General features: G+C 38.2%; 1 protein-coding gene across 4 annotated transcripts in view; it reads right to left on the bottom strand.

The window, feature by feature from the left end:
* Positions 1 to 12,575, bottom strand: part of RPS6KA3 (ribosomal protein S6 kinase A3) — a 104,875-nt gene that overhangs the window by 28,982 nt on the left and 63,318 nt on the right. For all 4 annotated transcript variants that reach the window (XM_027866673.1, XM_027866674.1, XM_027866683.1 and 1 more), the window contains one exon: positions 8,569 to 8,693. In XM_027866673.1, the coding sequence (XP_027722474.1) occupies positions 8,569 to 8,693 (125 nt within the window). The remainder of the gene's footprint in view (positions 1 to 8,568; positions 8,694 to 12,575) is intronic.

Genomic DNA, 12,575 nt, shown 5'->3' with positions numbered 1-12,575 from the left:
AGAAGCACTCTGGATGAGATTAAATATAATATATAGTGCAGAGCTATTAGGTCTAAAAGTCAGTGGGTGAATTTAAGGTAAAACTCTATGACAAAAATAGCACTAATTCTGTGAGTAATTTACATAATATGCAAACAAAAAAGCACAGCTAAAATTCAATAATAACTTCATGGAATATATACACTGTTTTTACTGTGAAAAATGTTTTAAGTTAATACTAAATATAATACTCCTAGGCTATAGAACCTGCAGATTAAACAGAATTATATGACCAATGTTTTGCAGTGAATTACCAAATGGAAAGAGTTGCTTCAAACCCCATAGCGAAAGAGAGATATTAAACACTTACATACAATCTGTTGCTTTGTTTGGGTGGGGTGGCTAAGGTAAGTAGGATTAAGTAAAGTTGATTGGTACTAAATGGTATTAAAATGATAAAAGATGAGCCCCTCAAGTCGGAAGGTATCCAATAAGTTACTGAGGAAAAGTACAGAACAACTACAAGTAGCTCCAGTACTAATGAAGCTACTAGGCCAAAGCCAAAAGGAAGCTCAACTGAGGATGTGTCCCGTGACAAAAGGAAAGTCTGTTGTAAAGACCAGTATTGCTTAGGAACCTGAAATGTTAAGATCTATGAACCAAGGTAAGTTAGATGTAGTCAAACAGGAGGGGGAAAGATTAAATATCGACATCTTGGGTGTCAATGAACTTAAATGGTTGGGGATGGTTGAATTCAATTCAGATGATCACTACATATACTACTGTGGGAAAGAATTCTGTAAAAGAAATTAGAGTAGGGGCAGCTAGGTGGCACAGTAGATAGAGCACCAGCCCTGGAGTCAGGAGGACCTGAGTTCAAATACGACCTCAGACTCATAACACTTACTAGCTGTGTGACTCTGGGCAAGTCACTTAACCCTAATTGCCTCACCAATAAATAAAAAAAGAAAAGAAAAGAAGAAGAAATAGAGTAGCCCTCATAGTCATTAGAGGGGTAAGAAAAGTACTAGTGGGGTATAACCTCAAAAATCACAGAATGATACCTGTTTGAATCCAAGGCCAACTGTTCAACATCACAGTAATACAACGCTATGCTCTAACCACTGATGCTGAAGAGACCAAAGTTAATCAGTTCTATGAAGAGCTTCAACATCTTCTAGAAATCACACTCCCCAAAAGATGTCACATTCACCACAGGGAACTGGAATACTAAAGCAGGAAATCAGAAGATAACTGGAATAACAGACAAGTTTGGCCTTGGAGTACAAAATGAAGCAGGGCAGAGAGTAATAAAGTTTTGCCAAGATAACTTGCTGGTCATAGCAAACATTCTTTTTCAACAACCTAAAAGGTGACTCTTCACATGGACATCACTAGATGGTCAATAAAGAAATCAGATTGATTATATACTCTGCAGCCAAAGGTGCAGAATTTCTGTACAGTCAATTAAAACTACACCTGGAGCTGATTGTGGCTTAGATCGTGAACTTCTTTGCTGCAAAATTCAGACTTAAATTGAAGAAAGTACAGAAAACCATCAGACCATATAGGTATGATCTAAATAGCATCCCTTATGAATATGAAATGGAAGTAACAAATAAAGGATTATAATCTGGTAGATAGATTGCCTGAAAAACTATGGACATAGGTTTGCAATATTGTACAGGAGGCAGCAACAAGAAACATTCAAAGAAAAAGAGCAAGAAAGCAAAATGGCTGTCTGATGAGGCTTTATAAGTAGCTGAGGAAAGAAGGAAAGTGAAAGGTAAAGGAGAAAGGGAAAGCTATAGTCAAATGAATGCAGAATTCCAGAGAACATTAATATTAAGGAGAGATTATGTTTTCTTAAATGACCAGTACAAAAAAATAGAAGAAAACAACAGAATGGGAAAAATATTTCCTCAAGAAAATTAGATATCAAGGGAACATTTCATGCTAAAATGGGCACAAAAATGGTCGAGACCCAACAGAAACGGATGAGATTAAGAAGAGGTGGCAAGAATACACAAAAGAACTATACAAGAAAGATCTTGAGTGACTGGCTTGAGCTCTCTCTCCAACCCCTCCAAATACCTACAAAAAATGGCTCTAAACAAATTCGAAAGCAGCAGAACCCACAAAAAAAAAACAGAGTAAAACAAATTTCCAGCCCAAGACAACCTGGATGCCTGATCGGAAAGGTATATTGGGCCGGGCGGGGAGAGGAGCGCAGTTTGGCCTGGGCGTGCAGGCCGCAGCAAACCGCAGCAAACCTGGAGCAGGTCTCAGAGGACTGAATCACCGGCAGCTGTGGTGATTTCCAGACTTCTCAACCCACAAACGCCAAAGACAACTTGGAAGGCCAGTGAGAAAAGTCTGTGACTGCAGTGAGAGAAGAAGCTAGGTCTCAGCCGCTCCTAGGGCAGTGGCTATTTACTGAGCTTCCGGCCCACAGAATGAGGGGGAATCGAGTGGCTGATCAGAGGGGGATTGCAAGGACTTCTTTGCCAGGGCTGAGGCAGAAATCCTGTGCTTTGCCCATGCTTGGTTCTGAGGGGCGGTCCTGGGGCGAGGAGGTGGTGGAGCTTGTTGTGGTGGTGGAGAGGAAACACTTTGCCCCCTTGGAAGAACCGAAAATTTTCAGGTCCCTAGAAGTATTTCTGAAAACAGTTGTACAAACCCCCGAAGCTTGGGACAGTACATCCTCCACATTGCAAACAGACTCTTACCTTAACATAGAGTTTAAAACTCAAGTAATTGGTTGGGATCATGAGCCAGCAGTGCAAAAAAAAGTCAGACTATATTATCTTACTTTGGTGACAAAGAAATCAAAACATACAACCAGAAGAAGAAAACAAGGTCAAAGCTCCTACAACCAAAGCCTCCAAGAAAAACATAAATCAGTCCCAGGCCTTGGAAGAGCTCAAAAAGGATTTTGAGAAGCAAGTAAGAGAAGTGGAGGAAAAACTGGGATGAGAAATGAGAGTGATGCAAGAAAATCATGAAAAGCAAGTTAACAGCTTGCTAAAGGAGACCCAAAAAAATACTAAAGAAAATAACACTTAAAAAAAAAATAGCCTAACCCAAATGGCAAAAGAGGTCCAAAAAGCCAATGAAGAAAAGAATGCCCTAAAAAGCAAAATTGGACAAATGGAAAAGGAAGTCCAAAAGATCACTGAAGAAAATACTTCCTTAAAAATTAGAATAGAGCAATTGGAAGCTAGTGACTTTATGAGAAATCAAGACACTGTAAAACAAATCCAAAAGAATGAAAAATTAGAAAACAATGAGAAATATCTCATTGGAAAAACAACTGACCTGGAAAATAGATCCAGGAGAGAGAATTTAGAAATTATTGGACTATCTGAAAGCCATGATCAAAAAAAGGGCCTAGACATCATTTTTCAAGAAATAATCAAGGAAAACTGCCCTGATATTTTGGAATCAGAGGGCAAAATAGAAATTGAAAGAATCCACCGATCTCCTCCTGAAAGAGATCCCCAAAGGAAAACTCCTAGGAATATTGTAGCCAAATTCCAGAGTTCCCAGGTCAAGGAGAAAATATTTAAAGCAGCCAAAAAGAAACAATTCAAGTATTGTGGAAACACAATCAAGATAACATAAGATTTAGCAGCTTCTACATTAAGGGACTGCAGGGCATGGAATATAATATTCCGGAGAGCAAAGGAGATAGGATTACAACCAAGAATCATGTACCCAGCAAAACTGAGTATAATCCTGCAGGGGAAAAAATGGTCATTCAGTGAAATAGAGGACTTTCAAGAATTCTTGATGAAAAGACCACAGCTGAATAGAAAATCTGATCTTCCAACACAAGACTCAAGTGGAACATGAAGAGGTAAACGGGAAAGAGAAAATCATAAGAGACTTATTAAAGTTGAACTGCTTACATTCCTGCATGGAATAATGATATTTATAACTCATGAGACCTTTGTCAGTATTAGGGTAGTTGGAGGGGAAAAAATTATATGTACATAAATATAGATATAGATAGATAGAGGGCACAGGGTGAGTTGAAGATGAAGGGGTCATATCTGGAGAATAAAATTAAGGGGTGAGAGAGGATTATACTAGGAGAAGGAGAAAGGGAGAGGTAGAATGGGGTAAATTATCTCACCAAAAAAAAAAAAACCAGAAAAGAAAAGGCTCTTACAGTGGAGGGGAAATGGGGGAAGGTGAGAGGGAATGAGTGAATCTTATTCTCATAGGATTTGACTTAAGGAGGGAATAACATACACACTCAATTGGGTGTGGAAATCTGCCTTGCCCTACAGGAAAATAAGAGGGGAAGGGGACAAGAGAGTAGGGGGGTGACAGAGAGGAGGGCAGATTGGGAAAGGGGGTAATCAGAAGCAAATACTTCTGAGGAGGGACAGGGTCAAAAGAAAGAATAGAATAAATGGGGGGGGTGGGATAGGATTAAGGGAAATAAAGAGTTAGTTTTTCACAGCATGTCTACTATGGAAGTGTTCTGCATAACTGCACATGTATAGCCTATACTGAGTTGCTTGCCTTTTCAATGAGGGTGGGTGGGGAGGGAGGAAGGGAGAAAATTTGGAACCCAAAGTTTTAAAAACACATGTTTAAAAAAAAAAGTTTTCACATGCAACTGGCAAATAAGAAATACAGGAAATGGGTTACAGAAATCTATCCTGCCCTACAGGAAAACAGAAGGGGAAGGGGATAAAAAGGGGGAAGAAATAGAAGGGAAGGCAGACTACGGGAAAGGGTATTCAGAATGCATGCCATCTTGGGGTGGGGGGAGGGGCGAGATGGGGTAAAAATTTGGAGCTCAAAATCTTGGGGAGGTGAATGTTGAAAACTAAAAATAAATAGATTCATTAATTAAAAAAATAAATTTAAAATTAGAAAATAAAGGAAAACTTTTTTTGCATTAAAAAAAAAAAGAAAGAAAGATCTTAAGGTCACCAATATGGGTGTGCTTACTGATCTAGAACCAGACATCTTGAAGAATAAAGTCAGGTGGGCTTTAGGAGCACTGCTAACAATAAGGCTAATGAAGGTGATGGAATTCCCAACTTAGCTATTTAAAATTCTGATAGATGATGTTAAATGCTTCACTCAATATGCCAGCAAATTCAACAGTAGCCACTGGATTGGAAAAGATCAGTTTATAACCCAGTCCTTAAGAAGGGCAATGCCAAAGAAAGTTCAAATTACCAAACTCATTTCACATACCAGCAAGGTGATGTTTAAGATTTTGCAATCTGTGAACTGAGAATGACCAGAAGAGCAGGCTCATTTTCGAAGAGGCAGAGGTACTAGAGACCAAATGCCAACATTCTCTGGATTATCAAGAAAGCAAGGGAGTTCCAGAAAAACATCTACTTCTGCTTCACTGACTACACTAAAAAGCATTTGACTGTGTGGAACACAACAAAATGTGGCAAGTCCTCAAAAAGATGGGAGTACCATATCATCTTACCTTTCTCCTGAGGAACATGCATGTGGGCCAAGAAACAACAATTAGAATCAAACATGGAACAACTGATTGGTTTAAGATTGGAAAAGGAGTATGACAAGGCTGTATATTGTCATTTTATTTATTTAACTTATATGCAGAGTACATCACACAAAATTGCAGGCTGGATGAAACAAAAGCCAGAATTAGGGTTGCCAGGAGAAATATCAACAATCTCAAATATGCAGATGACACCACTAAGACAGCAGAAAGTGAAGAGGAATTAAGAAGCCTCTTGATGAGGGTGAAAGAGGAGAGTGTAAAAGCTGGCTTGAAGCCTGACATCAAAAAAACTAAGATCTTGGCAACTAGTCCCATTACTTCCTGGCAAATAGAGGGAGAAGAAATGGAAGCAGTGTCAGATTTTATATTCTTAGGTTCAAAAATCACTGCAGATGGTAACTGTAGACATGAAATTAAAAGATGCTTACTCCTTAGAAGGAAAGCTACATGGAACAGCTAGGTGGCACAATGGATAGAGCTCTGGCCTTGGAGTTAAGAGGACCTGAATTCAAATCTGACCTCAGACACTTGACACTTACCAGCTGTGTGACCCTGGCAAGTCACTTAACCCCAATTGCCTCACCAAAAAAAAAAGGGAAGTTACAGCAAATCTAGGCAGCATACTAAAAAGCACATTTATCACCTTGCCAACAAAGACCCACATAGTCAAAGTTATGGTTTTTCCAGGAGCAATGTATGGTTGTGAAAACTGGACTACAAGCAAAGCTGAGAGCTGCAGAACTAACACTTTTGAATTGTGGTGCTGGAGTACTTTTGAGAGTTCTGTGGACAGCAAGGAGATACTTAAAGAAATTAATTCAGGCTATTCACTGGAAATCCAAACATTAAAGCTGAAGCTTAAAAATTCTGGCCACATAATGAGAAGATGGGACTCACTGATAAAGACCCTTATACTGGGAAAGATTGAAGGCAAAAGAAGATGGCAGTAGATGAGATGGATAGATAGTGTCAAGGAAACAACGAACACAGACTTCGATAAATTTCAAAAGAGAGTGGAGGATAGAAAGGCATAGTGTCTTACAGTCCATGTTGTGTCAGACATGACACAACAACAACAGCATTTGTGGTCAAACTGAAACTCAGAAATCCTTATCTCATCTCTGATACAAACAGCCCTTAGTGAATAACTATTTTTTTCAGCACCTACTATGTGCCAGGCATAGAACTGGGGGTATAATGAAAGGCAAAACAATTCATATTCTCAAGGAGCTCATAACCAACCTCTTTAATCCAGTGGCTGTTAAAAGGACCTGAGAAAACGTTTTACAGAAATATTTCTTTTGAATAGAATTTGTTATAATCATTTTCTGGGTAATACTTATTATAAAGAGATTTTATAGGAGTACAATGGAGTTTCTTGTTATTGCTACTGTTGGGAAGGGCCAGACTAACATTTTAGGATAGTAATGTTGTACAAAGCTTTTATTTATATAGTTATAATAATGACAATAATACTAGCTAAGTTTTATACAGTGATTTGAGGTGTTTTGCAAACATTTTTTGTTGTTCAGTCACGTTTGATTCTTTGTGACCCCATTTGAGGTTTTCTTGGCAACGATATTGGAGTGGTTTGTCATTTCCTTCTCCAGCTCATTTTGCAGATCAGAAATGAGGTAAACAGGGTTAAGTGACTTCCCCAGGGTCACCCAGCTAGGAAGTATCTGAGGCTGGATTTGAACTTATGAAGATAAGTCTTCCTGACTTCAAGCCTGGCACTATTCACTGCACCACCTAGCTGCCTGTGATGTAAATGCTATTAATATCTCCATTATACAGATAAGAAAACTGGGACAAAGAGAAGTCAAGCGACTTGCCCAGGGCCACACAGCTAATAAATGTATGCGACAGGACTTTGGGTCTTCCTGATTTTAAGTCTAGTGCTAGCAACCAATATGCCATGCCATCTCTAGTTATAGTTTAAGACTACTAAACTGAAGAGCATAAGATTTGAATCTATGTAATAAACTGGGTTATATCAAGATTCTACTGCATTTACTTCTAATAACTCTTAAGTTTGTGGCTAATACAAGCATAATACCTTGCATAGGTACTCAAGTATTTATTAAAAGCAGATTAACAATTTAAAAAATTCTTTAGGGAAAATGCTGTCTATAAATAGCTAGTTTATTATTTTAAATATCTCTGTTCAAACAACTGCCTTAGATAGATTAACACTAACAAATGACAGCATTACTTCAAAGTCCGAAGGCTAAATACTGCATTATATTGCATTTACTTCAAAGAACTGATCTCAAATCTTAAATCATTATAAAATTCATACCAAACTTCAAATGAAAACATTAAAATGAAATATCATTTCTTAATATTAGTAACAGATGAAGTTCAACATGACAACATGAAGAGAAAAAAAGATATAATAAAACTCACTTCTTTGAGCATCATTCCTTCTATGAGGTCAAATTTTTAATTTATTAGGCCAGTTTCCTATGTTTTTTTTTTTTTTCACATAAAGCTACCACTTATATTTTGTATCCTTCAGCATTTCCACTTTTCCAAAGTATAAGAGGACAGAAAAATAATAAGTATAGGTATTGCTTTTAAGTGTATGGCATTGGGGGTGGGGAGTCTTCATGGTTCAGGCTAACCCATTCCCCTTAAGGGAATGGGTTCAAGTGAACCTGACAACAATCTAGTATATTTCATATTACTTACTTTTGGTTTTTGTATCACTTATAAAGAGCAAAAGGACCAGGGAATTCAGCTAACCAGGGTTTCTTGGTGAGCCCAATAGTAGAACAAGTAGAAATTAATCCAGTCCTAAAAAAAGCCTTGGAAGGATGGTAGAGGTAATGCTTGCTACAATTCCCACTCTGCAATCAAGTATGTGTTTCACATTTTGGTTAGTGTAGGTTCCTGAAGGTCTCTGCTATGTTAAATGAAGTATTTCCTGGATGATGCCAAATTTTTGCACTACTGAAATAAATCTAATTTTAAGTAGCTAATCTTTATTATGAAAGAGAAGATAAAGCCTAATTTTTATTATTTATATAATAAATTTCATTTTATCCCAGACTAAATTTGTTACTTAGAAATGCACTTACCTGGACAATTGAATGTACCCCCACTGTCTGCATTGCTTGGCTTTCATCATCTGATGTGATAGCTACAAAACTGAATCCTCGAAAAAGCTGATGTGCATTAGCACTAGGTGGAATGCCAGGTGAATCTGAGAAGGATGAGAAAATGATTACTAGAAACATTCTTTTAAAAATTTAAAATTAAGGAAGAACTATCCTGGGCTTATAATGTTCTATAACTAGAACAGGCTTATATAAAATATTACATGAGAACCACAAAAATCTCAACTGTTGGTTTGGGTCACATTGTTACATACATATGCCCCAACCCTCCCCTTCCTCCCCACCAACCCATACTCACAAATATATAATTTGATAGTTTAAGAGCTCACATGTCCTACTAAGATGAGAAAGCTCTGAATACAGGTCCAGTGGTAGATTCCTGTCTTAGGACTAGAAGAGCTAAATTTGGAGATTACTGAGGTTGGGTAGCAGGATGATTAATGTTTTGGCCATGGCCAATACCAAGACAATAGGCAGAGATGGCTAGGATCTGCACCAGGGAAAGGACCTCCCACACTGATAATATCAGGGATTCATAAAAATATATTCACCAAACATTTCAATCAATCAGTCAACATTTATTAAGTACCTACTATATGCCAGGCACTTTGCTAAATTCTAGGGAAACAAAGAGGCAAAAGACAGTCCTTGACCTTAAGGAACTTACAATCTAATGGATGAGACAACATATAAACAGATACATAATAAGCAACATATAGAATAAATAGGAAATTATTAAAAGAAGGAGGGCACTTGAATTAAAGGGGTTGGAGAAAGCTTCCTGTAGAAGGTAAGATTTTAGTTGTGCCTTAAAACTGGGGAGAACAGTGCCCACTGTGATAGGTGACCTAGATACCTAGACAAAAAGTGAAATAATCCTTATTCTCTAAAAAGCTTACAAATTCTTTCAGGGGAAACAACATGTACAATATATATATAGAATAAATGCAAGGTAGTTAGAGAGTGAGAATACTAGCAGTTGGGGAGACCAGGAAAGGCTTAGTGTACAAGATGGTGTTGGTACATCTTGAAGGATTTTATGACGCACAGGTGAGGAAGAAGTATATTCTAGGCAGAATGGGCATAGGCATGGAAACTGGAGGAGTATATGTGGGAAGAATGGAGATAAGGCATGTGTGAATATCTACCAGTGTTTCCCTCTAACATGAGTCAGGCCCCCTCTTCTCCTCCCTCCTGTGACAGAGAATAGTTTGCCCTAAAAGGATACAAACTGACTAAAGAATCAGATTGGCTCCTATTTCACTAAAACAGTTTTGTGGTTACCTAAGGGTATAAAAAGGCCCAAACAAATAGTCAGGGCCCCTCCCACTTGGTGGATTTCTAGAGATCATATGAGTCAACATGTTCTTCACAATATCCTGCCTTGATGACTAGATGTTTTTCCATATGAAGAAGGGTCCTGGGAAGTTAAATGTCAGTGTATCCTAACTGCATTATCTTGGCTGTGTTAGGTCAAAGTGAACTTCCTTTTATTAACTGTTCAATGACTTGATGGTGCCCCAATTTGTTTAAACACTGAACATGAAATAAGAGAATGCTGGTGTTAGAGCTGTTTCCAACAGCAAGTATGACTGGATTGTAGAGTGTGGAAAGGGCAGTAATGAATAATGAGGTTAGAAAGATAGGCTGGGGCCAGGTTGTGAAAAGCTTTCACCCTTTCTAAAAACGTCATTTTGTTTTTATATCATCTATTTTTCTCAATGTATCCCTACCCTTTCTCAAGACCTATTCCTTATAACAAAGGACAAATTGGGGGGGGGGGGGGGACAGCAGTTCAGCTACAGTAACCAATTCAACAAAAATGTCTGGGCTGTTCCACATACACAGCCCCAGCTTGTGCATAGAAGGGGGTCGGGGAGCTGCCTTCTCATAAAGCTCTTATGAAAGGCTTTAAAAGTCAAACTGAAGTTAACATTTTATCTTACAGGATCTACAGTCTATTGATGGGGAGATATGGTTGGATCTAGGCTCAGGGAAAATCATTTTGGCATCTGTATGGTTGATGTAATAGAGTGGTCATGTCCGATAACCATGGGTGTCCTTCAGGGCTGTGTCCTGGGTCTTCTCTCTCCACTATTTCACTTGATTTCATCAGTGTTCATGGATTCAATTATCATCTCTATGCTGATGATTCCTCAATCTACTTATCTAGACCTAACCTCTCTGCTGATCTCTCTCACATCTCTAATTGCCTATTGGATATCTTGAAGACTTCTAAAACTCAACAGGTACAAAATGGAACCCAGTATGCCCTCCCCATCTCAACCTTTCTGTCTTCTGAAATCTTCCCTATTACTGTTAAGGGTGCCATCATTATTCCAGTCACCCAGACTTGCAACCTAGGTGCTATCCTCAACTTCTCTGTTATCTTCCATATTCATTCTGTTGCCAAGTCCTGCCAATTTTACCTTCTAAGATCTTTCATATATACCTTCTCTCTGACACTGCTACCTGCTCTCATAATTCCACCTCTCAACTATCACAATAATTTGTCTTCTCTATGTCAAGTCTCCACCCTCCACTTAGCTGTCAAAGTTATTTTCCCCAAATGCAGGTCTGGCTATGCTATTCAATAAACTCCACTGGCTCCCTATCACTTACAGGATCAAATATAAAGCCCTTTATTTGGTGTTCAAACCCTTTTATAACTACACTCCTGCCTCATCCAGCTTCTGGTCTTCTTAGACCTTACCCATGTCCTCTTCAATCAAATGACACTAGCCTCTTTGTTCCTCAAAAAAGACACTTCATCTCCAATTCCAGGCATTTTCAATGGTTATACCCCTGCTTCTAATTCTCTCCTTATATCAGATTCCTGGCTTCTTGGAACTTTAAAGAACCAGACAAAATTCCACTTTCCACAAGTAGCCTTTTTCCCATTCCCTCTTAATGCTAATGTTTTCTCTCTGTTGATGTTCTCTGATTTATCCTGTATAGAGCTTGTCAGCACATAATTGTATGTTGTCTCCCCCATTAGACTAGGAGCTCCTTGAGAGCAGGGACTTTGTTTTGCCTTTCTCCCTGGAGGCAACTAGCTGCAACAGCACAGACTGGAGTAGATGAATCTGGTCCCCAGTCAGCCCTATCTAGATATTGGACTAGACTGAGACCTTGTTCCTGATAATTTCTTCAATTATCATCTCTACTGTCCTGGGGAACTACAATTGAATCATGAAGGGCTTGAATCATTTTATGTTGGGAACTCTCATTAAACAGGATTACAGAATTAGACAATTTTTATTGTGTGGAAATATGTGTGTGTATTCATATAAGTTTTTTTTAACTGATACTAATCATTAAGCATTTAGAATCTGCGTAGGGTCTTTTCCTCTTTTCAGTGATTAACAAAGTGAAACTGTATGCACTGAAATAATTAAGAGGGCATGAATATAATGACTGAAATTGTTAATAAAAACAAGTTGATAGATTAACCTCCTGGTAATTATCTTTCCTTGGAGATACAGTTCTTAACAGTTTTTATATTACATAACAGCTTTGGCACCCATGATCAAATAAAGCAGCCCCCTGCCCCTCCCCGCCCAAACAGCAAAAAACCTCCAGAGAAAGAGCCGATGGATTATGAATGCAGATTGAATCACAGTATTTTTTATCTTCTTTATTTTTTTTGTGTGTTTTTTTTTGGGGGGGGGCCTGTATTTTCTTTCACAACATGACTAATATGGAAATGTGTTTCACATGACTGCACATGTATAACCTATATCAAATTGCTTACCATCTCAGGGGGAAGGGGATGAAGAGAGGGAGAGAATTTGGAACTCAAAAAAATTTTTTTTCTAAATTTAATATTTTCCTCCCAATTACATGTAGAAACAATTTTTAATATTTGTTTTTAAAAACTTTTGAGTTCCAAATCCTCTCCTTTCCTCCTCTCATTGAGAAGACAAGCAACTTGATATGCAGTACATGGGCAAAACATATTTCCAAGT

Source organism: Vombatus ursinus, unplaced genomic scaffold (genome assembly GCF_900497805.2).
Source record: "Vombatus ursinus unplaced genomic scaffold, bare-nosed wombat genome assembly UNPS02001419.1, whole genome shotgun sequence".
In the NCBI taxonomy this organism is placed as follows: Eukaryota; Metazoa; Chordata; class Mammalia; order Diprotodontia; family Vombatidae; genus Vombatus; species Vombatus ursinus.
The sequence above is the reverse complement of the archived record's forward strand: the minus strand, read 5'-3'. Positions and strand labels throughout refer to the sequence as shown.